General features: G+C 42.1%; 1 protein-coding gene across 4 annotated transcripts in view; it reads left to right on the top strand.

Annotated features, from left to right (window-relative positions):
- The first annotated feature begins 1813 nt into the window (after positions 1 to 1813).
- Positions 1814 to 27617, top strand: part of scn4ab (sodium channel, voltage-gated, type IV, alpha, b) — a 90830-nt gene continuing 65026 nt past the window's right edge. For 3 of the 4 annotated variants that reach the window (XM_049560889.1, XM_049560888.1, XM_049560887.1), the window contains exons 1-5: positions 22770 to 22944; positions 24298 to 24521; positions 25984 to 26121; positions 26630 to 26748; positions 26873 to 26962. In XM_049560889.1, coding sequence (XP_049416846.1) covers positions 22785 to 22944; positions 24298 to 24521; positions 25984 to 26121; positions 26630 to 26748; positions 26873 to 26962 — 731 coding nt within the window. In that variant the 5' untranslated portion in view covers positions 22770 to 22784. Of the gene's footprint in view, positions 1979 to 22769; positions 22945 to 24297; positions 24522 to 25983; positions 26122 to 26629; positions 26749 to 26872; positions 26963 to 27617 lie in introns of those variants that run through there. The other variant, XM_049560890.1, reaches the window with a different exon arrangement.

Below are 27617 nucleotides of genomic sequence, written 5' to 3'. Positions count from 1 at the left end.
TAGAGTTACAGCCAATAGCAACGCACTATGTCTGACTTTGAAGTTGGACTTTGTTCACTACTTTATTCTCGTGTTGTTGTTTTTTTTCTTTCTGCTGTGAACACTTTCTCTGTCCAGTGAAGAATCAAGTGTTTTAATAAAATTCATAAACACATTTTCAGTATTTCAGCTGTGAATCTTGTCAATCATTGAAAAAAGTTCAACTGCATTACAAATTTAAAAGTAAAGTTGTAGCTGTTTCAAGACAACAGTGAAGACAGAACAAATCCCAAACAAAAGAAATTGATAAACTTCATCACTTTCAGCTGTGGATGTGAATTTGGAGGCAGAGTGATGACCGTCTCCTGTGATCATTGATCAATCATGTAATTTCAGATAAAAGTTGATTTCTTCTACTTTTGATTAAAATTACCTACGTTGACATCTTACGTTCAAATGTCACAAACGTCTTCACGCCACCAGATGGCGCTGTGCCTGGAGTCTGAATTTCTATACACAGTCAGATAAAATGATAATGTGAGAACTTATCCTGACGCACTTGTGAAGTGAAGTTACAGTAACTTGTTTGGTGAATTATTTTACCATCAGTTTTGTCTTTATTCAAACTTGATTGAAGTTGGTCATTTACAACATGTCCTGTTGAGTGTCTCCCTCTTATTGAGTGAGACAAAGACACACGACACAGGACAACATGTGTCCAACAGAAGTTTGACTTTAACAGGAATTCAGTGTTTCATCTTGTTAACTTGTTTGTTTCAGTCCAGTCTTTGTCTCAATCAAAAGCAACATCATTTTGGTCGGCTCTTTTCTCCTATTCAGCCAAAGCCGAACAACGTCCGAGGTCATTTACATGTTTTTACTTCCTAGCATCTTTGTAAAACCACACATCTGTCCATGGGAAGAAACCTGGAACTTGAGCTGAAGAGTGTCAGGATCGGTACATTTAGAGTTGGGAAATGTCCAGAGAGTCTTATCAAGGTCGATTAAACATCTGTTGAAATCTTCAGATCATAAAAGTGTCATTGTCTCTGAGGTTAAATATCAGATTGTGAAGTTCGTCCAGGTCCTGAGCTGAGCTGGACCATCTGCTTTATGTTTTTCGTCCACTACCTGTTCCATCTGTTGTACCTCTCTGCTTTGACCAGCGGGGGCCAGCATTCAACAGGAAGTGAACTACAGACCCAAGTGGGGAAGAAAAACTTTGGTTTGCTGCTGAATCACTGACAACTCTCAGAGAAGAACGAACTGTAACGTCTGTCTGTGTTTTTATCATGTTTATTATCTGTACTGTTCATTTTATTATGTCCATCTCTTCTTCTTGAACCCTCAGTCCAAGGACAGACGGTCTAAGGACAGAGAGTCCAACAACAGAGGGTCCACGGACAGGGGGTCCAATGTGTTCCCAGCACTGATAGTTTGTCCCAGTTTGTCCCAGTAGACCCAGTTTGTTCAGTAAAACCTTTTGTTCTCTGCCAAAAACTTGTCTCCTACAAACTGTTGATTTTAAAAAAGGGAAAACAATTTTATGAATGAATGGACAAATTAATGCATAGCATAATCTCCAATAATTAATTAATTTAAGTATTTTTTCATGTCAGAACTTTGAATCATTTTCTTTTTGTTTTGAATGTTTAATATTTATTTATTTATTTATTTATTTTTTGATCAAGAACAATTTAAAACAAAAACGTCTGATCGGAGCTAATAAACACGCAACTTCACGTGTGTGTGTGTGTGTGTGTGTGTGTGTGTGTGTGTGTGTGAGATGACACAGTACCTGACCTCTCAGATTTCAGTCACTGAGGCGAAGCAAGGCAAGGCCAGAAGACACCAGACAGACAGTGTGAGGGACAGATGGTTGAAAGACACACAGACAGACAGACAGACAGGGGTACAGACAGACAGACAGACGGACAGACAGACGCTGTGGACACTCAGATGTTTACTGGAATTATTTTGGAATAAAAAACAGAAGCAGGTAAGACTGTGTGTGTGTGTGTGTGTGTGTGTGTGTGTGTGTGTCTGTACGTTACTCTGTGTGTAGATTAACAGTTATGCATTCACAACGGTATCAACAATTTTAATGTTTCAACAGTTCACATCAGCTCTACGGATCCAGGTATCTTATGGGTCCAGGTCTCTGATGAATCGGGTCTCTGATGGACCCAGTCTATGATGGATTACATCTCTAATGGATCAGGTCTCTGATAAATCCGGATCTTTCATTTTAAATTATAAAAATAACTTCCTGAACTGACACAGATTTTACTAAGCTGTGCCTGAATGCACTGTGTGTGTGTGTCTGTGTCTGTGTGTGTGTGTGTGTGTGTGTGTGTGTGTGTGTGTGTGTGGTACACCTGCTGTGCTGCTGTTAAACTGATCCTCTCCGTCTCAAAGATTCAACTCTGCGTCATTAAATCAGCTGATCACAGTTTGTCATCTCGACAGGAAGCTTCAGTCCTCATCACACAGACAGACAGACAGACAGACAGACAGAGGAACTATTCACTCTCACATTCACCAGTTAAATTGTAGTCCCGGCAGGTTAAAATATGAAAAATCATCCAGTAATGAATTTCACACTGACCTGGATTTCACTCACTCACTCACTCACTCTTTCATCCATCCATTAATTTATTCAATCATTCACTCATTCATACACACACAGTCACCATGTCAAAAATCATATCTATATTAACAGATGGCCATATGACCTCAGACATGTTCTCAGTGACCCTGTCCCCCTCAGGTGTCCCAGCTGGTTTCTAATGACTGTTAATATTTGATGGGGTCAAAGTTCAAAAGTCACGTTCTGTGGAGGCTAATTAAACCAAAGATGAGAGACAACACTTCAGCAACACCTACAAAAGGAGGAGCTCTCATTAATGACAGAGAGATCATACATACATCTGACAGAAAGTTAGTTAGCCCGGGCATCTGGATCATCTGGAGGCATCTGGAACGTCTGGAGGCATCTGGATCATCTGGAGGTACCTGGATTGCCTGGAGAGACAATTACCAGAGAGACAGACTTTTGGAGGCATTTAGGTCATCTGGAGGCGTCTGGATCATCTGGAGGCATCTGGATCATCTGGAGGCATCTGGATAGTCTGGAGGCGCCTGGATTGCCTGGAGAGATGATTACCAGAGAGACAGACTGTTGGAGGCATTTAGATTGTGTGGAGGTGTCTGGTTCGTCTGGAGGTGTTTGTATCTTCTGGAGGCGTCTGGATCGCCTGGAACATCTGGAGGCGTTTTTTTTGCTACTTGGTATTAAAGTTTAATTTTTTTGAAGTTGAATGACAGGGTTCGGGGTAGTCCTCAACCCAGCAAATACAGACTCATTCCTTCAACCACCATCTGGAAAAAATCGGCGTTGTGATGTTTGTCAATTGTCTTTCAGAATGTTTCACAGTGGGGGTGTTTCTCCATCTGATCAGGCATATGATCTTTTCTTTTGGACATGCAGCTCTCATCCATCAATCAATCAATCAATCAATCAATTTTATTTATAAAGCCCAATATCACAAATCACAATTTACCTCACAGGGCTTTACAGCATACGACATCCCTCTGTCCTTAGGACCCTCACAGCTGATCAGGAAAGACTCCCCCCCCCCAAAAAAAACGGTAGAAACCTCAAGAAGAGCAACTGAGGAGGGATCCCTCTTCCAAGACAGACAGACGTGCAATAGATGTCGTACAGAACAGATCAACATCAGAAATTAACAGTAATCCGTATGACACAATGAGACAGAGAAAGAGAGAGAGAGAGAGAGAGAGAGAAAGAGAGAAAGAGAGAGATGCAGGACAGATGGTAATGACAGTAGCTTACAGCAACATTAATGAAAGTAATAATATTATAATTATAATTCTGGTTATTCTGGTACAATATGTTGAAAGTATATATTAATATCTGATAGTGTACATATGTGACAATAATCATATGTGTATAATAACAGTAGAAGTATGACTAATGACTAATGATGGCAGCAGCAGCAGGAGGCATCTGGCAGGACCACGGCAGCAGCACAACCACACACGTCACGCTGTCCAGGCACTGCTGTGATATGAGTTAATCTGAGAGACAGTGGAGCACAAAGGCTCCAGATTCCACTGGAAGGGCGCCTGATAGCTGAAGGCTCTGGCTCCTGATCTACTTTTGGCGACTTTAGGGACCACGAGTAACCCTGCGTTCTCAGAGCGCAGAGTTCTGGTGGGATAATAAGGCACTATGAGCTCTCTAAGATATGACGGAGCTTGACCATTTAGAGCTTTATAAGTTAACAGTAGGATTTTAAATTCAATTCTGGATTTTACAGGGAGCCAGTGCAGAGAAGCTAAAACAGGAGAAATATGATCTCGTTTCTTAGTTCCTGTTAGTACACGTGCTGCCGCATTCTGAATTAGCTGCAGAGTTTTTAAGGACTTACTAGAGCTACCTGATAACAGAGCGTTACAGTAATCCAGCCTTGAGGTAACAAAAGCGTGGACCAAATTTTTTGCATCTTTTTGGGTCAGGATAGGCCTAATTTTCACAATATTACGTAGATAAAAAAATGCAGTCCGTGACGTTTGTTTTAAATGAGAATTAAAAAACACATCTTGATCAAATATTACTCCGACGTTTCTTACAGTAGTGCTAGAGGCCAGAGCAATGCCATCTAGGGAAACTATGTCATCAGATAAAGAGTCTCTGAGTTGTTTGGGATCAAGAACAATAACTTCAGTTTTGTCTGAATTTAACATCAGGAAATTGATGCTCATCTAGGTTTTTATGTCTTTAAGGCAGTTATGAAGTTTAGTTAATTGATTACTTTCTTCTGGCTTCATCAATAAATACTTATGTGTATCATCCACATAACAATGGAAATTTATAGAGTGATTTCTAATGATGTTACCTAAAAGAAGCATATGTAGAGTAAATAGGATTGGTCCGAGCACAGAACCTTGCGGAACTCCAAAACAAATTTTCGTACGTAAGGATGATTCATCATGAACATGAACAAACTGAAAATGATCGGTTAAATAAGATTTAAACCAGCTTAGTGCAGAACCTTTTAGGCCAATTACGTGTTCCAGTCTCTGTAGCAGAATTTGATGGTCAATAGGCTCTGTGCACCAGCTCCACTACTTCCTGAAAATAAGTAAGCATGACTGTTTCCTGTCCTGTACTACTGGATTAAGTGATTAATCAGGTGTTTGCTGGGTGTGCCGCACACCTGATTAATCACTTAATCCAATAGTATAGGACAGGATGTACTCATGCCTACTTCCTTTCAGGAAGTAGTGGAGCTAGTGCACAGAGCCTATTGTGTCAAACGCCACACTAAGATCTAATAAAACAAGTACAGAGACGAGTCCTTTGTCTGAAGCAATCAGAAGGTCATTTGTAATTTTAACTAGTGCTGTCTCAGTGCTATGATGCACTCTAAATCCTGACTGAAATTCCTCAAATAAACTATTATCATGGAGAAAATCACACAGCTGGTCTGCGACTACTTTCTCAAGGATCTTTGACATAAAGGGAAGATTAGATATTGGTCTATAGTTGGCTAACACCTCTGGATCCAGGGTGGGCTTTTTTAGTAGAGGTTTAATTACAGCTACCTTAAAAGACTGTGGTACATAGCCTGTTAATAAGGATATATTGATCATATCTAATATATGAGTGTTAACTAAAGGAAAGACCTCCTTAAATAGCTTAGTTGGGATGGGGTCTAAGAGACACGTTGATGATTTAGATGAAGAAATCACTGCGGTCAATTCTTGAAGAGAAATTGGGGAGAAGCAATCTAAATATACATCAGGTCTTACAGCTGTGTTTGAGGTTAGATAGGTACTATCTGAGGACAGGAGGTCATGAATTTTGCCTCTAATAGTCAGAATTTTGTCATTAAAAAAGCTCATAAAATCATTACTGCTAAGGGCTAAAGGAATACAAGGCTCAATAGAGCTTTGACTCTCAGTCAGCCTGGCTACAGTGCTGAAAAGAAACCTTGGGTTGTTCTTGTTTTCTTCTATTAATGCTGAGTAATAGTTTGCTCTGGCATTGCAGAGGCCCCTCTTATACGTTTTCAGACTGTCTCATCTGACCCGAAATACTGTTGGCTAGTTGATTTGTGTACACCAGATTTATTCTAGTGGCGTTCATGAGTGATTCAGGAGAACGTCGCCAGTTATCTTATATTTTGAATTTTCTCTCACATGAACACAAAAATCTTCAGACCTGTCATTATGCTCCGTCAGTCTACTGTTTTTTTATTTGACTTTTTTTTTACTTTTAGATTCTATATGTCATTATTCTTAAGTAATTTTGAGTTTTAAATGTCGTAATTCTAAATTCAATGATGTTGTTTCTAATTTGAATTAGGTATTGATGCCACTGTTTAACACTACAACATGAATCAATAGATCAAACATAATTGACGTTTTGAACTCATTAGTTTTTTTAGAACATCATCAGAAGGACATGTGTGAGTCTTATTAATCTTCTAAGTAAAAGAAAATATTGAGCACAATATCTGGACAGGACAGTTTGTTCAATATGACATAAATGACTCCACTTTTTTTACAGATCTCAAACAGCAGGATGTCAATCAAATCAAATCAGGTTCTAATTGACATTTCATCAAACATGCAACATTAATACCATGAAACAGTGAACCCATAAAGTTCTTGTTTTTATTCTTCTATGATATTTTCAGACATACGGGACAGCTCAGTGTCCATGTCTTCATTCCATCACTGTATGAATGTATGAATGTATGTATGTGTACCAGCAATGCTCTGTGGTGCTGTTGGACCGTAAGTGATGTAGTCTGTTGTTAATTATCTTCATGTGTATTTAATCGAGCGGCCGAACCTGTAACGGCCTTTTAGCAAAGGACAGCCCAACATGTCTGAAGACTTTGAAATTGAGGAGGAACAGCATTTCTTTGTTGAGCTGTATTTGTTTGAGCCCGAGTATACGAACGGATCTCTGGCTACTGGACGAAGCAGCTGCCGCAGCTCATGAGCCTCACCCTCAGCCAGCCGCAGAATACCGAAGTTGAGCACTGGAAACCTGGTGGTGTAGTTGTTTCAAATGCAAAACAATGCCAACGGATGAGGAAAGTCTTTGCTGCTCAGACTGGGAATTGGCGATGCCTGCACTTGAGAATCTGGACATCAGTACTGACGAGACTGCTGCTCTTCAGAGACCGTGCATCACCCTGAGCGCGTACATGTGAGCGCGGAGCACAGAGAGGCAGTCAGAGCTACAGGCTACAGTGAGGCTAAGAACAGAGTTCATATGACATTTATCCAAACAACTTTTTACGTCGGGGCTTCAGGACACTTGGATCACTACAGATGAGCAGTATGGAGATACTTTGTGGATTCAATTTTGTGTTCTTGGATGTTTGGGGCGCCGTCAGCCATTAGGTGTGCTAGCCGCTCCCCCTGCCAATCTCCGCAAGGGACATGAGCACTCTAAAACTTCACCAGAGCCTCCATCAGCATATGGGTGAGTAGATAATGACAGAATTTTCATTTTTGGGTGCACTATCCCTTTAACATGAAGTAAGTTACAGAGGTTAGGTTTAGGAAAAGAAACATAGTGAGGACGAACCTTAAAATGACTCAGAGTTCACTCGGCTCCAAACACACAACTCGAGGGGAGGCCACAACCTGAGTCCAACCTGCCTCCTTACAAGCGTTTGGACTGCTTCCTTGTTTACTGCCATCAGTGAGTTGGTCACGTGATTACAGCCTTTCAAAATATATGGGATCTGTATGAATTTTGGAACATTGCTTTTCATAGGCAAACGTATGTGAAATTTGTGAGAACAGGCAGAAAATGAGCCGTGGGTACATCAACGTTACTTCACTGTCATTTAAAATCAGTGGACATTTTCCAACCACAGAAACGTTCTGTTATTTACTGAGCTATGTCGTGACAATGAAATCAGTGTCAATAAAGCTGGACTCTTGCTGGACTTCTTGTGGCAACAGCTGTCAATCAAAGTACCAGGAGGTCCGTGTGGGTGTAATCACAGTTAAGTGACCAATCATAACAGGAACAGTGGTTTCCTCCCTCAGATTGTCAAACTCACATTGATTAGCATGAGCAGAACTCAGCTTTGAGAAGTGCATGTGAGACTGTGCACATCCTCAAGTGCACACCAAGCACTCTGTGCGACAGCTGCTTGGTGTGTTTACAGCTTTCTTCAGCTCTCCCTGTGTTTTCTTTCTAACTCACAGCTTCCTGTACGGCTCTCAGGTGATGAGTTACTGCACGAGAATTGATATAGTGTGACTGGCTGTTTATATTTTTGTGCATGTGTATTAATATAAATATAAATCATATCTTATATCACACTGTCATCGTATATGATGTCAGTCTGGGATCATGCAGTTGGTAATCACCAGTATGAGTTACTGAGAGACGGTCAGGATGACACAAAGGTTCAGTTTGTGCAGTAGCAGCCATGAGGTTAGCATTGGTGTGCTACATGCTAACTGTGCCTCAGACTTTTAATAGTTTTAATGAGTGCTGATGATGAGGCTCAGGTTCTGTGTTGTACGACGGATCGGTAACTTCAGGTGACACGTTGGGTTACAGCAGGCTGATCACATATTAACAACTGCTGCAGTCTAATTTAGCTCAGTGTGTCTACGGCCAGGCTAACTGCTAACACAGCAAGGTCACACTCAAAGGTTAACAGCCTGCCACAGAACATAGCATTTAGCTAACCAGATTAGCACCGTTAGCCTCAGTTTACCATAGGATGTACTGTAAGATGATTCTGAATGGATTATCACACATCTCTGGTTTCTGAAGACATCTGAGCCGTCAGCAGTGATGACAGAGGAGTTAGCTTTGTGCTAATAGCTTCTAACATTTGGCTACATGAATCAAGCTAATGAGCTAACAGCTAAAAACACTGAATGTTGAAGTCTGACGTTTCTTTTTAAAGTAAAATAATAACAATTAATAAGATATTAAATAACATTTCAGTTTGTTTCACTTCATCAAAACACAAATTCATAATGTGACATTTGTTTCATTCAGGATGTAGGTAGCTTTAAATAATGAGGAACACACACACACACACACACACACACACACACAGACATGTTTGCAACACGTTTGGGGGTTTCAGAGTTACAAGTTACTTGGCATCTGAATCGCAATGTGATCCCAAAACACACACACACACACACACACACACACACACACACACACAAAGACACACACACACAAACACACACAAACTGAACACACACACACACACATTCACACACACACACACACACATTCACACACACACACACACACACACACAGATATGATTTCATGTTTAAAACTTCTGAACTGTTAGTGAGTTTGTCTCAATCAGTGAATGTAACATCAGCACAGACGAGATCACAGACACACACACACACACACACACACACACAATGGTAACCAAGGCTGTTTGTTGTTGAAGTTGTTGTTAAACAGTTCACCAAAAACTAATTTAACATTGAGTCAGTTACGGTGGTAACCTTGACCCCGGGTCAGTTACTGTGGTAACTGTGACTCTGGGTCAGTTACTGTGGTAACCTTGACTCTGGGTCAGTTACTGTGGTAGCCCTAACTCTGGGTCAGTTACTGTGGTAGCCCTGACTCTGGGTCAGTTACTGTGGTAACCCTGACTGTGGGTCAGTTACTGTGGTAGCCCTAACTCTGGGTCAGTTACTGTGGTAGCCCTGACTCTGGGTCAGTTACTGTGGTAACCTTGACTCTGGGTCAGTTACTGTGGTAGCCCTGACTCTGGGTCAGTTACTGTGGTAACCTTGACTCTGGGTCAGTCACTGTGGTAGCCCTGACTGTGGGTCAGTTACTGTGGTAACCTTGACTCTGGGTCAGTCACTGTGGTAGCCCTGACTGTGGGTCAGTTACTGTGGTAACCTTGACTCTAGGTCAGTTACTGTGGTAACCCTGACTCTGGGTCAGTTACTGTGGTAGCCCTGACTGTGGGTCAGTTACTGTGGTAGCCCTGACTGTGGGTCAGTTACTGTGGTAACCCTGACTCTGGGTCAGTTACTGTGGTAACCCTGACTCTGGGTCAGTTACTGTGGTAGCCCTGACTCTGGGTCAGTTACTGTGGTAACCTTGACTCTGGGTCAGTCACTGTGGTAGCCCTGACTGTGGGTCAGTTACTGTGGTAACCTTGACTCTAGGTCAGTTACTGTGGTAACCCTGACTCTGGGTCAGTTACTGTGGTAGCCCTGACTGTGGCTCAGTTACTGTGGTAACCCTGACTCTGGGTCAGTTACTGTGGTAACCCTGACTCTGGGTCAGTTACTGTGGTAACCCTGACTCTGGGTCAGTTACTGTGGTAACCTTGACTCTGGGTCAGTTACTGTGGTAGCCCTGACTCTGGGTCAGTTACTGTGGTAACCTTGACTCTGGGTCAGTTACTGTGGTAGCCCTGACTGTGGCTCAGTTACTGTGGTAACCCTGACTCTGGGTCAGTTACTGTGGTAACCCTGACTCTGGGTCAGTTACTGTGGTAACCCTGACTCTGGGTCACCCTGACAGTATTAAACTTGATGTTGCCATGACTGACGTTTTTCGCTCATATGAAGTTTGTTTGTTTGAGCTTCATCTCCTCACCTGTGACTCATCTGTGACTCATCTGTAACTCACCTGTCGGTCACCTGTTTCTCACCTATTACTCACCTGTGACTGTAATTCACCTGGGACTGTACCTAACCAGCGACTGTAACTTACCTGTGACTGTAACTAACCCGTGATTGAAACTCACCTGTAACTCACCTGTGACTGTAACTATCCTATGATTGTAACTCACCTGTGACTGTACCTAACCTGTGACTGTGACTCACCAGTGACTGTAACTAACCTGTGATTTTAACTCACGTGACTATAACTAACCTGTGATTGTAACTCACCTGTGACTCACCTGTGACTGTAACTCACCTGTGACTCACCTGTGACTGTAACTAACCTGTGACTGAAACTCACATGTGACTGTAACTAACCTATGACTGTAACTCACCTGTAATTCACCTGTGACTGTAACTAACCTGTGATTGAAACTCACTTGACTGTAACTCACGTGTAACTCATCTGTGACTGTAACTCACCTGTGACTGTACCTAATCTGTGATTGTAACTCACCTGTGACTGTAACTATCCTGTGATTGTAACTCACCTGTGACTGTAACTAACCTGTGATTGTAACTCACCTGTAACTCACCTGTGACTGTAATTAGCCTGTGATTGTAACTCACCTATGATTATAACTCACCTGTGACTCACCTGTGACTGTAACTAGCCTGTGACTGTAACTCACCTGTGAATGTAACTAACCTGTCACTGTAACTCACCTGTAACTGTAATTAACCTCTGATTGTACTCACCTGTGACTATAACTAACCTGTGACTGTAACTCACATGTTACTTTAGCTAACCTGTAACTGTAACTCACCTGTTACTGTGACTAACCTGTAATTGTACCTAAACTGTGACTGTAACTCACATGTGACTCACCTGTGACTGTAACTAACCTGTAACTATAACTCACCTGTGATTGTAACTCACCTGTGACTGACCTGTGACTGTAACTAACCTGTGAGTATAACTCACCTGTGATTGTAACTCACCTGTGACTGACCTGTGACTGTAACTAACCTGTGATTGTAACTCACCTGTGACTGACCTGTGACTGTAACTAACCTGTGATTGTAACTCACCTGTGACCGTAACTCACCTGTGACCGTAACTAACCTGTGACTGTAACTCACCTGTAACTCATCTATGACTTACCTGTGACTCATCTGTAACTCAGCTGTGACTGTAACTTACCTGTGACTCACCAATCACTCAATGATCAATGGGCGGAGCAAATGAGCGGAGGGTTGTGTTGATCAGTGGGCAGGGCTAAAGGAAGGAGAGTTTTGCTGTTCATATCCATTAATTTATTAATCACTTTGACACTGAATTTAATTAATGTACGAAACTGTTGTTATTTTATCGGATTTCAATAATTAAACATCGGTCAACTTGTTGAAACTATAAAAACACGCCATACTTCATCTGTTTACATTTAACCCTTTATAAACTTTATTTATACTGTTTAACACATCATGACATCTTTGTCTTTGACTTGGTTATGGACATGATTCTATGAAGGTGATATAAGGTGACACACACACACACACACACACACACACAAACCAGCAGACCAGCCGTTGTCATGGTGATTAAAATATTAATCTAATTAACATAATTTAGAGACACTGAGATGTTTAACATTCATATTTACTGAAATTATCTGAACTTCAGGAGTCAGTCAGCTGTTTGCTGTCGTTCACTTCCTGCAGGATTATCACAAACACACGCACACACACAGCCACACACACATATACGCATGTTTTATTTTAGCATGGAGAGCTGACAGAGGGAGGAAATGCCGGGCGTCTCTGACTGCGTCCAACAGCATTCTGCGGTCTACAGTTGCACACACATACACACACACACACATACACACAGTGTGTGCATTAAAAGCAGAAGGACTTTTCTCTATCAGTGTGACACAACATCATCACACTCTACTGGAACAACACTGATAACACACAGACAGCTTTCTGTCTGTACCTGTCTGTCTCTCTGTCTGTCTTTCTCTCTGACAGAAACAACGCAGAAGTTTTATTCCCCAGTCAGATGAATTCTGGGAGGGTTAGGGTTAGCTTAGCACAAATGATGGAAACGATGGGAAAGTGTTAGCCAAGAGGAGGTGACCGACAAGCTTCACACAGGAACCTGTGGGACGACATTGTCCTCGCTGTACTTGTCTCTGGTGACACCCACTACAGGTGGGACATGGACCATCACAGCCCCACCCACCTCCATCATGACGTGTAACTCCACAGGTGACTCTGAAGAGTCTCTCCGCCTCCTGAGCTCCATCATCACCCAGGACCTCAGGGTGGAGCTGGACATCACCTCCCTCATTAACTAGGCTCAGGAAAACTTGCTCACTTTCTCTGCAATCATGGGGTCCGTCTTCACTTCCTCCGCCATCATCATGTCCGTCCTCACTTTCTCTGCCATCATCATGTCCACCCTCACTTTCTCCGCTATCAACAGGTCCGTCCTCACTTTCTCCAGCATCGTCAGGTCCGTCCTCACTTTCTCTGCAATCATCGGGTCCATCTTCACTTCCTCCGCCATCATCATGTCCGTCCTCACTTTCTCTGCAATCATCGGGTCCATCTTCACTTTCTCTGCCATCATCATGTCCACCCTCACTTTCTCTGCTATCAACAGGTCCGTCCTCACTTTCTCTGGCATCGTCAGGTCCGTCCTCACTTTCTCTGCAATCATCGGGTCCATCTTCACTTCCTCCGCCATCATCATGTCCGTCCTCACTTTCTCTGCAATCATCGGGTCCATCTTCACTTTCTCTGCCATCATCATGTCCACCCTCACTTTCTCCGCTATCAACAGGTCTGTCCTCACTTTCCCCGCCATCAACAGGTCCGTCCTCACTTCCTCCGCCATCATCAGGTCCATCATCAGGTCCATCCTCACCTTCTCCGCAGTCATCGGGTCCATCATCAGGTCCATCATCAGGTCAGTCCTCACTTCCTCCGCCATCATCAGGTCCATCATCAGGTCCGTCCTCACTTTCTCAGCCATCACCAGGCCCGTCCTCCCTTCCTCCACCATAATTAGCTCCATCCTCACTTCTTTCGCCATCATCAGATCCGTCCTCACTTTCTCCACAATCATCAGGTCCGTCCTCACTTTCGCCACTATCATCAGGTCCGTCCTCACTTCCTCCGCCATCATCAGGTCCATCATCAGGTCCATCCTCACTTTCTCAGCCATCACCAGGTCCGTCCTCACTTCCTCCGCCACCATCAGGTCCATCATCAGGTCCGTCCTCACTTTCTCCGCCATCATCAGGTCTGTCCCCACTTCCTCCGCCATCATCAGGTCCATCATCAGGTCCATCCTCGCTTTGTCTGCAATCATCAGGTCCGTCCTCACTTCCTCCACCATCACCAGGTCCATCCTCACTTCCTCCGCCATCATCAGGTCTGTCCTCACTTCCTCCGCCATCATCAGGTCCATCCTCACTTCCTCCGCCATCATCAGGTCCATCATCAGGTCCGTCCTCGCTTTCTCCGCAATCATCAGGTCCATCCTTACTTTCTCAGCCATCATCAGGTCCGTCCTCCCTTCCTCCGCCATCATCAGGTCCGTCCTCACTTCCTCCACCATCTTCAGATATACTGCTGCTGTCAAAGTCAAAGACAGACTGCAGTGAATTTTTTGTTATCCCGAGGTGATTGACTGAAATCCATCAGGGCCCTGCAGAACACTTCAGAGGACACTGCAGGAAGCAAACACCATGTTTGCAGTTTACTGACTTGACCAGCGGACTACAAGCTGATTGGCTGCTGAAACAGGTGAGGTTCGTTAAAAGCAGCCGTCAGCCATTTGACCAGTTCAGTGTCAGATGGCACCATCAGCTGGCTTGAGTCGAACTCAAACTGGCCAGTTCACACTGCTGACACTTTTCTCTGTGATGTTCTAAAACAGTTTCATCTCGTCACTGATCTTTGGTCTGAGCTCGACTTAAAGGGCTTTTGTGTATGTGTGTGTGTGTGTGTGTGTGTGTGTGTGTGTCTGCCTCAATCAAACTAAGTCGAGAGAGGTGGATGGCCGCATGGTCAGCGGGGAAAAAAATAAAGAAAGCATGTGAGGTGGAAATTTGATGTTGTGATCGGTGTGTGATGTGTGTGAGAGTTTCAGAGATTCAGAGACTCAGAGATTCAGAGACTCACACAATGTTTCAGTGCAGAATTTTCTGATCTACATGTTTGTGTTGTAAGCATACAGAACAACAGTCGTCAGCTGATTTAAGCAGATATTTATAGCAGAAGTATTGATCAGGTAATGAGTACTCTGTGGTACATTAGTAACTATCAGCTGCAAATATGTACTCGAGTACTTTTTATATTTGAATTTTCTCTGGCGCCATGTTGTGGTGAAAAATGACAGTGTGACCGTTTGTCTCTGTGAGTCTGTGTGTGGCGCCTGTTATCAACACGCCAAGAGGCTGAACGACATGTTACTGATGGACACACACACACACACACACACACACAGACATACACACACACCTTCAGTCTGAAGCAGCGAACCAACGAACCAACAGCAGCTGAACACAGTAAGACTCATGTTTTCTAACATCATCTTATTTGTGTAGCCGCAGGTTTCACATGTCTGACTATGTTTCACATGTTTGAATATGTATTATCATGTGTTCAGGGTCAGAATTACAATAAACTCTGTAAGTAAATGTGTGTGTGTGTGGGTGTTGTTTGTGTGTTCAGATACAGTATGTTTGTATGGACATTTTGATATGTGTTAATGAAGGTTATTTATTGTTAATAAGAGTTATTGATGGTTAATACAGTATTAATTATTGGTTGTTAATGCGTGTTGACGACGACATTTGTGTTGCTGATCATGTTGTACATGATCTTGGTCTAATTTAAAGTTTGGTCTCTTTAATGAAAGCAGCAGAAGTCAGTTTGGACGTAAATCTATTGTTTATTCATATCTTTCATATTAAAAGTTTTAATTGAGAAAATTTTCATCTCGTATTTTAATAAAATAAACAACAGGCTGGACCTGAAATTATTTTTATTTTTGGTTTTGTGGTTCATTTTTAAATAAGAAAAAGATGTTTAAACCTTGAAAGTGTTTGTTTGAATACAGGAGAGAAATGTTGGCGACTTAAACTCACCTGCTAATTTTCTTTATTCTGAAAGTCGACTGCGACGACTCATCAACTGACAGGAAGTAGATTTTATTCTGTCACACACCCAAACAACATGACAGAGTGAGGACGAATCAGACGTCAGATTGTGTTTATTCACATCTGTGTTGATGTCTTTTCTGTCACTGGCGTTCTTCATGGTTCACTTCTTGTTCAGTCAAGGAGCATGGATACCAAGAGGCAAAGCTCCGTTGAATTTTTGCCAACAGCCACTAGGGGCGCTAATGCCATTTTGGACTGTTGAACTTGGACTGTTGCGCCCAGACAACATGCAAGATGTCAAGGAGAGAGGAGAAAAAAAAGTAAAAGAAAACAGTGTAGTGCAATTAACTGCAACAACTATCAGTGGAACACCCTGCACCTGGCCTTCCACCGTTTCCCGAAGGATCCCGACAGAGGTGTAAGTTTTAAAGTGTTTTAATATCAATTTAATATGCCAGTTTTCGTGGGAAGATATATGTATATATGTATATATAGACCTATATATGGCCTCTTGGACCATTTATATCAGAACTGATTACTGCTTTAGCATTAAAATATATCATATTAAAATAGCCTATATATTATTATTATTATTATTATTATTATTACTGTCCCCTTACTGTACAAACTGTAAATAAATCTTTATTCCTGACTATGTGACGTCGCCATTAATGTGTTTCTAGTTAAAATATTGATTTTTTTTTATTATTATTTATTTATTTATTTATTTATTTATTGGTAGATTGGCTTATGGGGTGATTTTGATGGAGTAATTAAGTTAATCTTCTCATAAGTGGATGTAATATGTAGAGATGCCATCTCTACTATCTAGTCTATATTTTGTTTTACAAAAACGTGAAAAAGCAGCTGTGACCAAGCTACCACGAGGTGAGTAGCATTGTAAGCATAATTAATAGCGATATACTTCAGTTTGTCTGTGTGTCTTTGTATGCAAGCGGGTCTGCTGACAGTCCAAAATGGCGGCCGTAGGACGAAACCATGGGCGAGTCTGTTGCTATGGGGCGTTCTGTTGAGCTTCGCCTCTTGGTATCCATGCTGTTTGGTTCAGTTCTAGCATTATGTGGAGAACGTATGCCCTGTTCAGGGACTTGTAGGCAAAGTCACTGCAGCTGCCCTGAAATAGTACAGATGGTTCACAGTGATCCTCATCTACCAGGCCTCAGTGCCTTGCTCCACCTCCATCAGGTCCTCTAAGGGATAGTCCGATAGAGCGGCTTAACCCCCTAATTAACAGACATACCAGCTCAGATCCTGGTCCTTATTAATGAACCAGGTCAGATTAACTGTTTATGGTCAATCAATCAATCAATCAATTTTATTTATAAAGCCCAATATCACAAATCACAATTTGCCTCACAGGGCTTTACAGCATACGACATCCCTCTGTCCTTATGACCCTCACAGCTGATCAGGAAAAACTCCCCAAAAAACCCTTTAACGATGAAAAAACGGTAGAAACCTCAGGAAGAGCAACTGAGGAGGGATCCCTCTTCCAGGACGGACAGACGTGCAATAGATGTCGTACAGAACAGATCAGCATGATAAATTAACAGTAATCTGTATGACACAATGAGACAGAGAGAGAGAGAGAGAGAGAGAGAGACAGACAGAGACAGAGAGAGAGAGAGAGAGAGAGAGAGAGAGACAGAAACAGAGACAGAGAGAGAGAGAGAGAGAGAGAGAGAGAGAGAGAGACAGAAACAGAGACAGAGAGAGAGAGAGGGAGAGAGAGATGCAGGACAGACGGTAATGACCAGAGTTGGGTATAACGCGTTACAAAGTAACAAAGTAACAAAGTAATGCGTTAGAGTACTTTGATTACTTTTTGCAGAAACAAGTAACCTAACACGATAGCTTGCTGTTTGAGTAATCAAATACTTAAGTACATTTTCAAACAAGACATCAGTTACTTCCGTTACTTTTAGAACGCTGGTCCTTCAGCTCCAAAACAGCAACGGCTGTCATTTGGTTCTAATAACGGGGATAACGTTAAACCTATCAGTCTGAAAGAAGCCACGGAGCTTGTGGCTCGCTACGTGGTCGGAGAAATGCTGCTGTTGTCTACGGTGGAGTCTAAATAGGTGGAGTAGGACTCGCTGACAGACATATTTCAGACTCAGGACTTGCATTATGCCTGGTACACGCTACACGCTGGTACTCACCAATTATCCTCGGTCGTCTTTCACGGTGTGTGTGATGTCATCGGGTTATTCTTGTCCTGTTTTTATTTTACTATTACTTGAGTCACTGTGTGTGTTCATGTGCCAGCCGACATGTTGTTGTAGTCATCTAAAAGCGTCAGCAGATGGCAGGAGCTACATTTGAAGCACCATACGTAAACTATCAAGCTACTGTATCTTCCACAGGAAGTTCTGACAAATGTTTCACAATAAAAGCCTATTTAGAAAATGGAGGGATTCTCTCAGCCGAGGTTATAAGGGGCTTTTAATTTGAAACAAGTGTTGAGTTTGAAATGATGGTGCAATATGTTAACTTTACAAAGACAACGGAGCAGATAAAAAGTAAATATATAAACACACAGAGAGATTAATGAATAACGGACCGCCTATAATGTAGTCTGTTTCAAATGAAGCTGGGAGCCTTTGCAGTTGTGGTGAGTAAAAGCCCCGCCGCTATTTGTTAATGTTATTACTTTATGTCCGACCGTGAGGATGTACCATTGTTTGCTAGCTTGATGCTAATGACAGTAACGTTAACTCAGCGGGTTGACAAAGTGCCTCTGCTGTTTCACACCATCATTTCCCCTTTTACTCTGTGTGGTAACATCCCTAGAGGAAATATTAAAACGCTGGGGTGTTGTTGTCATACAGTTGTCTACGGCAGCAGATCGTTGTGTGTTTCTACTGGTCAAAGTGACGGCTGTGATGGGAGAACTGGATCTCAGTGAAGGGCAAGTGGTCCATAACTTTAATTTTGGAGACAAAAAAATGTAGGCTTAGCGCCCTGTGGTCCATTGCCCAATAGGAAATGTAGAATACTCAAAAGTACTTTAAAAGTGCTTGAGTTACTTTTCTCAGGGAGGAACGCAGTAAAGTAACTGGTTACTTTTTTAGAAAGTAACGCAGTAATGTACTTTGATTTCTTTTAAAGTAACCCTTACCCAACACTGGTAATGACAGTAGCTTACAACAACATTAATGAAAGTAATAATATTATAGTTCTGGCTACTGTGTTACAATATGTTGAAAGTATATATTAATATCTGATAGTAAATATATGTGACAATAATCATATGTGTATAATAACAGTAGAAGTATGACTAATGATAGCAGCAGCAGCAGGAGGCATCTGGCAGGACCACGGCAGCAGATGGTCCTCATTAATTAACCAAATCAGATTAACTGTTTGTGGTCCTTAAACAGCAGAACCGCAGCTTTCCGAGAAGACCAAGCACTTGTCTGTAGTCCAGTGTTTTCACAGCGAAAAAAAATGATAAAGTTACACTAAAATTATGTATAACACAGCTTTCATACAGCTTTGCACACTCATTACTCGCGAATGCAGGCTCGCACAGAAATGCCATGCATATCACATGAAAGCGCAGGAGCAGAGCTTCCCAGTGATACCACACACATCATTGTGCTGTCATCCCATCATGCTATAAATACAGATTAATTGTCTACAAAATAAAAAGCTGACAAATTTCTTTACAGTCCATTATACAGATCTTGTTATCAGTCATTGAGGGGGACACCCCCCACCATGCCCAAAATGCCCCCCCGCCCCGCCCCAGTATATAACTAAAACTGAAAAACAACAACAAAAAAACGTTCAGGTCAGGTCAAAGAGCAGGACGGAGCACAGAGAAGTAAGTCAAGAGGACATCATTGCACTTGGTTGACTATTTTTGCTTTTATCTTAGATGTAAATATTGCATGTTTCTTTCAGATAAAACACATTTTTGACTTGTGAATGAGTCAATTTCTTGCAATAATGAAAAAATACTGGCAATCATGTCCGCCTGGCACAAACCACATGTTTTGGACAACTGTGAAGTGACAGAATGTCCCACCATCATGGTTCTTATATTGCCAGATTCCAGAGTCTCCCCTCTTCATATATGGCAGAATATGTCAACTTCCAACTTGCTGTGCTGAGATACATATAAAAATGTAAGAATTTAGTCACACGGATTTGTTTTTTTTTTTCATTGATATAAAAATTAATATAAAATACAGGCACAGAATAGGCCGTGGACTGATGGCAAATCTGGTTAGCCCAGATTGCCCTGAAAAAAAAACAAGATATAGCATGTGTATGTAGCCTTTATAATGACTGTGATATGAGCTTAAAAGTAAAGGCAGTAAAAATACCCCAAAAAAAGGCGTAGGGCCCAAAGGGTTAACGTGATATGGGTGGCTTCTCGCTATGACGCACTGTCACGGAGAACATCCATAGAGAAGAACAGGTGTGAATTTGAACACACTATGCGTCGTTCGGGCCCATAGAGTTAATAAACCAGCTCAGATTAACTGTTTGTGGTTCCATGGCTGCTGGTGAAACATGATGGCACCTGCCACTGACTGTGACACTGGTTAGATGCTCCTAGTGGTCACTTTTTGTAGCATCTGCTGAGCCACTTGAAGACGCCACAACAGCTTTCACTGTTAGGGACACCGACTGTGGCTGCTGGCAGGATCTTATGGTGGCATTTGTGTTTGTGATAGTGTTCGATAAACCAGGGCACCTGCCGCTTTGCGTGACAGCTGCCTCAGACACCAGCGAGGTGCCACTGCAGCTGTTGCTATTTGTGGTATCTGCCACGGCCCTTGGACAGATTCAATGGTGAATGCCAGTGGTGGTGGCACCTGCTTTGGCTGCTCGTGTGAGACCCTGATTGCTGCCACTGTTTCACAGAACTGCTGAGAGTTCAATTTTTCTGACTGTTTTGAAGATAAAACACAGAAATGTTGATGGTTTGTGGCGCCGCTGTGACGCCTGGTGTGATGTCACAATGACTGCTGCTATCAAAGTGCTGGAGTATCTGCCATGTTCGATGGAACCTGCTGTCTGGAAGCATCCGTTACTGCTGCTTTTTGTGGTCAATGATGTCACAGTCAGCACCACCAGCTGTGGTACAGGCCACGGCTAATGTCTGTAATGTCTGTTGTCGCACAGGTGCTAATGTCCATAGCAGCTGCTGGACGACAGTTTGGATGATCACATGAAAATATTCCCATGATTGATTGTGACATGTGTAGTACAGTGGCACGTCTGTGGAGGTGGTCTCTGCTGGTTCCACCCAGAATGATACGACTCAGAGGCCTGCTGGAGTTCAGGTTGTGTTGGCCGTGTTGATGACGATGTGAACATTAATAAAGTTGTTCACAGTTAATGTCAAACTGATGTGATTAAATCTCTACAAACACATCTCAGATCATCTCACACGAACAAACAACACATTAAACCCTGGATCATTGTTTTTATTTAACTTTGTTTTTTATTATTTCTGTTTTTATCATTTTATTCAAACCCAGATGAGCTCGTCACTGTGCTGTGAAACTTTACACTTAATATCACACACATGAAACAGATGTGTTAAAAAGGCTTCAGTCTGTCCTAAAGTGGGTCGGCTGTGACTCAGGAGGTCTAGCGGCTCGCCCACTGATCAGACAATCAGTGGTTTGGCTCCCGCTGAGATCTCCCGCCTCCCTGCTCCAACTAATCAATCAGTCAGTCAGTTTTATTTATAAAGCCCAATATCACAAATCACAATTTGCCTCACAGGGCTTTACAGCATACGACATCCCTCTGTCCTTATGACCCTCACAGCTGATCAGGAAAAACTCCCCAAAAAAACCTTTAACGGAGGAAAACTGCAGAATATACGTCTGCTTATTCAGTCTGTATATTCATGTATTTTTTTCCTCATAAAACAACATTAAATCATTTGGGTTGTGATGTTTTAAATTTAAACTGTTGAGTTTATATGAGAAAATACATCATGGAGACAAAAGATGAGGTCACTGAGTGACGCTGCTGTGTAAGGAGGCCGAGCCAGTTTGTTCATGTTGTTGGTTTAAACGAGCGTGTGTGTGTGTGTGTGTGTGTGTGTGTGTGTGTGTGTGTGTGTTGCTGTATTTAGCTGCCTGAAGCCTAATATTTGTGGGAACCAGCAGAGACACCAAGCTGAGAGACAGACACACACAAATAGACAGACAGACACACAGACACACAGACAGAAGGACAGACACATAGACAGACAGAAAGAAGGACACAGACACACAGACAGACAGACAGACAGACGGACACACAGACACACGGACAGACACACGGACAGAGAGACACACAGACAGATACATAGACAGACACATAGACACACAGACAGACACACAGACAGACAGACACATAGACACACAGACAGACACACAGACAGACAGACAGACAGACACACAGACAGACATACGGACAGACACACAGACAGACACACAGACAGACAGACAGACGGACAGACACAGGCAGACACACAGACACACAGACAGACACACACACACAGACATATGGACAGACACACACACAGACAGACAGACAGACGGACAGACACAGGCAGACACACAGACAGAGACAGACAGACACACACACAGACAGACAGACAGACACACAGACAGTCATACGGACAGACACACAGACACACAGACAGGGAGGGGATGTTGATGTTGAAGCTGCAGTGACACCTGAGGTGACCTCACCTATACAAACTGAATCTGTCCTTCATCTCAAGGAGTGAAAAATACTGTCCACCATTCTGACCAGGGTCTGGTGCTCATTGATTGACTGACTGATACTATTTGTTGCTCTACCTTGATGTTGGGTGATTCATGACGCACTGATGTTACTGGTCATTCGGCGGGTCACACAGTGTTCTGCCCACCTTCTGTTCCTGTCTCTGTGGCGCTCTCACAAACAAGCCAAATGGAGGGATGGCGAGCCGCTCAGCTGATCAGGCAGTGTTTGCTCGCCACATTTAAAACCAACGAGCCCACTGAAATTCTTTGTAGGGTTAGGAGAGGAAACAAGGAGAGCAGACTAGGAGAGGAAGCAAAGGGAGGACACAAGGAGAGGAAACCAGGAGGTCAGTGGTTGATCAGAGGAGGTCAGGAGGGGCTGAAAGAAATCATGTAGGAACACAGAGGGGAATGATGTGTGTGTGTGTGTGTGTGTGTGTGTGTGTGTGTGTGTGTGTGTGTGTGTGTTGGAATGAGCTGGGTCATCGTAGTGACTGTAACTTTAAACCTGAGGGTCAAACTGATGACTCGCAACAGCTGCTGCTGCCATGGCAACACATGGGTGGGGTCAACCGTGGCAACGTTAAAGACACCGGATACGTGGTGTGTGTGTGTGTGTGTGTGTGTGTTTGCGTGCATGCTGGTCCAAACTGACTGTAGTAGATATTTTTATTCTAATATTTCAACACTCATCACAAGGCTTATAATAATAATAATAATAATAATCATTATTATCATCATTATTATTATTATTATTGTTGTTGTTGTTGTTGTTGTCATTATACATTTATGTTTATTTTTGTTGCACATGTCAAAAGCAGAGTTGATAAAGTTCTTAAAACAAACACATTTAAAATGAATGTGTGAAAGAGAGCGAGCTTCAGAGGACTGTTTGATTTAAAATAAAGGACGTCCTTCTGCTGTATGTCTCTGGCGTCCCTCTGTCTTGTCTGACTGTCGCTGTGTGGACAGATGAGGACATGTTCTGTAATACAAAGACACCATTTGTGCAGGACCTGAATCAGAGTCTGTCAACACATCATTCAGTGTGACTTCTCGTCCTCTCTGATGTCCGTTGACCATAAATGTCCACAAAGACATCACAGAAGAAGAATCATCATGTTTCTGAGTTTTCTTCAGATGATGCTTTTCTGTAAATCCAAACACACATCTGTCCCTCGCAGTGGACAGACGTACTCAGGACTTTAACAGAGACTAAAGACGATGTCTGTCCCTCGCCATGGACGGACGCACTCCAGACTTTAACAGAGACTAAAGATGACGTCTGTCCCTCACCGTGGACGGATGCACTCAGGACTTGAACAGAGACTAAAGACAACGTCTGTCCCTCGCAGTGGACGGATGCACTCAGGGCTTTAACAGAGACTAAAGACGACATCTGTCCCTCACCATGGATGGAAGCAGTCAGGACTATAATGGAGACTAAAGACAAAATCTGTCCCTCGCCGTGGACAGATGCACTCAAGACTTTAACAGAGACTAAAGACAACATCTGTCCCACACTGTGAACGGACGCACTCAGGACATTAATAGTGATGCAGGAGGTGCAGCAGCCAGTCAAAAAGGAACAATTAACGCGTTTGAGTTACTGTCTATTTGTGTGTTTGTTTGTTTTCTACCAGTGTTTGTTTTCATGGACAATAACAATTGTTTTTAATGTTACTTCACCTGTGTGTCAGTGTCAGGTAAACTTAAAGCACCCCCCTCCTGTCCACACAGAAGGCAGTTGCTAGGAGACGGTGGAGTTTGGGCAGACGTGCATGATGCCAGCATGGCACATCTGCTGCCCTCTGTCGGTTCGGAGGTCTTCAGACGCTTCACACCGGCCTCGCTGGAAGAAATCCAACGATGTCATGAAGTCGAGGAGAAGGAGAGACAAAGAAGAAAGGAAAAGAACATAGAGGTATAAATCATCAATCACCGATCAGCTGTGAATACCAAGTAATCACTACACTGAGAACATGTAATCAATACACTGAGAATAAGTAATCAATATACTGCGAAGAGGTGATCAATACACTGTGAACAAGTACTCAATATATTGGGATCAAGTAATCAATACACTGAGAACAGGGAATCAATACACTGGGAACAAGTACTGAATATATTGGGAACAAGAAATCAATATACTGGGAACAAGTAATCAATACACTGAACAGGTAATCAATACACTGAGAGTAAGTACTAAATATATTGGGAACAAGTAATCAATACACTGGGAACAAGTAATCAACACACTGGAAACAAGTACTCAATACACTGGAAACAAGTAATCAATATACTGGGAACAGGTAATCAATACACTGGGAACAAGTGATCACTACAATGGGAAAAAAGTAATCAATACACTGGGAACAAGTAATCAACACACTGGGAAGAAGTGATCAATACACTGGGAACAAACAATCAATATGCTCGGAACTAGTGATCAATATACTCGGAACAAGTAATCAATATACTGTGAACAAGATATCAATACACTGGGAACAAGATATCAATACACTGGGAACAAGTAATCAATATACTCGGAACAAGTGATCAATATACTGAGAACAAGTAATCAATACACTGAGAACAAGTACTCAATATACTGAGAACAAGTAATCAATACACTGAGAACAAGTAATCAATATACTGAGAACAAGTAATCAATATACTGGGAACAAGTAATCAATACACTGAGAACAAGAACTCAATATACTGAGAACAAGTAATCAATACACTTAGAACAAGTACTCAATATACTGAGAACAAGTAATCAATATACTGGGAACAAGTAATCAATATACTGGGAACAATTAATCAATACACTGAGAACAAGTAATCAATACACTGAGAACAAGTACTCAATATACTGAGAACAAGTAATCAATACACTGAGAACAAGTGATCAATATACTGAGAACAAGTAATCAATATACTGGGAACAAGTAATCAATACACTGAGAACAAGTAATCAATATACTGAGAACAAATAATCAATATACTGGGAACAAGTAATCAATACACTGAGAACAAGAACTCAATATACTGAGAACAAGTAATCAATATACTGAGAACAAGTACTCAATATACTGAGAACAAGTAATCAATATACTGGGAACAAGTAATCAATACACTGAGAACAAGTACTCAATATACTGAGAACAAGTAATCAATATACTGAGAACAAGTAATCAATATACTGGGAACAAGTAATCAATACACTGAGAACAAGTACTCAATATACTGAGAACAAGTAATCAATATACTGAGAACAAGTACTCAATATACTGAGAACAAGTAATCAATATACTGGGAACAAGTAATCAATACACTGAGAACAAGTAATCAATACACTGTGCTCAAGTGTCTCTGATTGGCAGATCGCAGATGAAGATCTTCCTAAACCAGCCAGTGACCTGGAGGCTGGGAAGCCCCTCCCCTTCATCTATGGAGACCCGCCCCCTGAGCTTCTCAACACCCCATTGGAGGAGCTGGATCCTTTCTACCAATCACAGAAGGTCTCTCTGATGAAAGATGTTTCCTCTGTGGCCCGAGGACCAATCAATACCAATCAATAAATCATTTATTATATTTTACTTAATCATCAGTGGTTTGAATCAATCAATTAATCACTCAGTCTCTGTCCGCAGATGTTCATTGTGCTCAGTGATGTCATTAAATAATCAGATAATCAAAAATCAATGATTGGTCTCTGTCCGCAGACGTTCATTGTGCTCAGTGATGTCATCAGATAATCAATCATATAATCAAAAATCAATGATCGGTCTCTGTCTGCAGATGTTCATTGTGCTCAGTGATGTCATCAGACAATGAATCAGATAATCAAAAATCAATGATCGGTCTCTGTCCACAGACTTTTATTGTGCTCAGTGATGTCATCAGATAATCAATCAGATAATCAAAAATCAATGATCAGTCTCTCTCTTCAGACGTTCATTGTGCTCAGTGATGTCATCAGATAATCAATCAGATAATCAAAAATCAATGATCGGTCTCTGTCCGCAGACTTTCATTGTGCTTGCCAAAGGAAATGTCATCTTCCGGTTTAATGCTGAACCCGCCTGTTACCTGCTAAGTCCCTTCAACCCTCTGCGCACCGCCGCCATCAGGATCCTGGTTCATTCATATCCTTTATGGTCTCACACTGTCCTCCCTCCTGGTTGGCTGGTGAAACCAGCAGCTTTTAACAGCAAGTTGTTGATTACTTATCGATCAGCTGATGATGTTTTTGTTCCTTAACACCAAAACTTTATTCAGTTTGTTCATCATGGTGACGATTCTGACCAACTGTGTATTCATGACCATGAGCGACCCGCCGCCATGGAGCAAGACTGTGGAGTGAGTCCGCATGCCACTACACATCACTACGCAACACTACTACACTCCACTACACAACACTACTACACACCACTACACAACACCACAAAACACCACTACACAAAACTCCTACACAACACTCCTACATTACACAACACTACTACACACCACTACACAACACTAGTACATTCCACTACACAACATTACTACACACCACTACACAACACTACTACACACCACTAAACAACATTACTACACACCACTACACAACACTACTACACACCACTGCAAAACACTACTACACTCCATTATACAACACTACTACACATCACTACACAACACTCCTACACTCCACTAAACAACACTACTACACACCACTACACAACACTACTACACACCACTGCAAAACACTACTACACTCCATTATACAACACTACATAACACCACTACACAATACTACTACACACCACTACACAACACTCCTACACTCCACTACACACCACTACTACACACCACTACACAACACTTCTACACTCAGTTCAATTAAATTTCAATCAATCAATTTTATTTATAAAGCCCAATATCACAAATCACAGTTTGCCTCACAGGGCTTTACAGCATACGACATCCCTCTGTCCTTATGACCCTCACAGCTGATCAGGAAAAACTCCCCAAA

This window comes from Epinephelus fuscoguttatus, linkage group LG19 (genome assembly GCF_011397635.1).
Source record: "Epinephelus fuscoguttatus linkage group LG19, E.fuscoguttatus.final_Chr_v1".
NCBI lineage: Eukaryota > Metazoa > Chordata > Actinopteri > Perciformes > Serranidae > Epinephelus > Epinephelus fuscoguttatus.
This window is presented reverse-complemented; position numbering and strand designations above follow the sequence as displayed.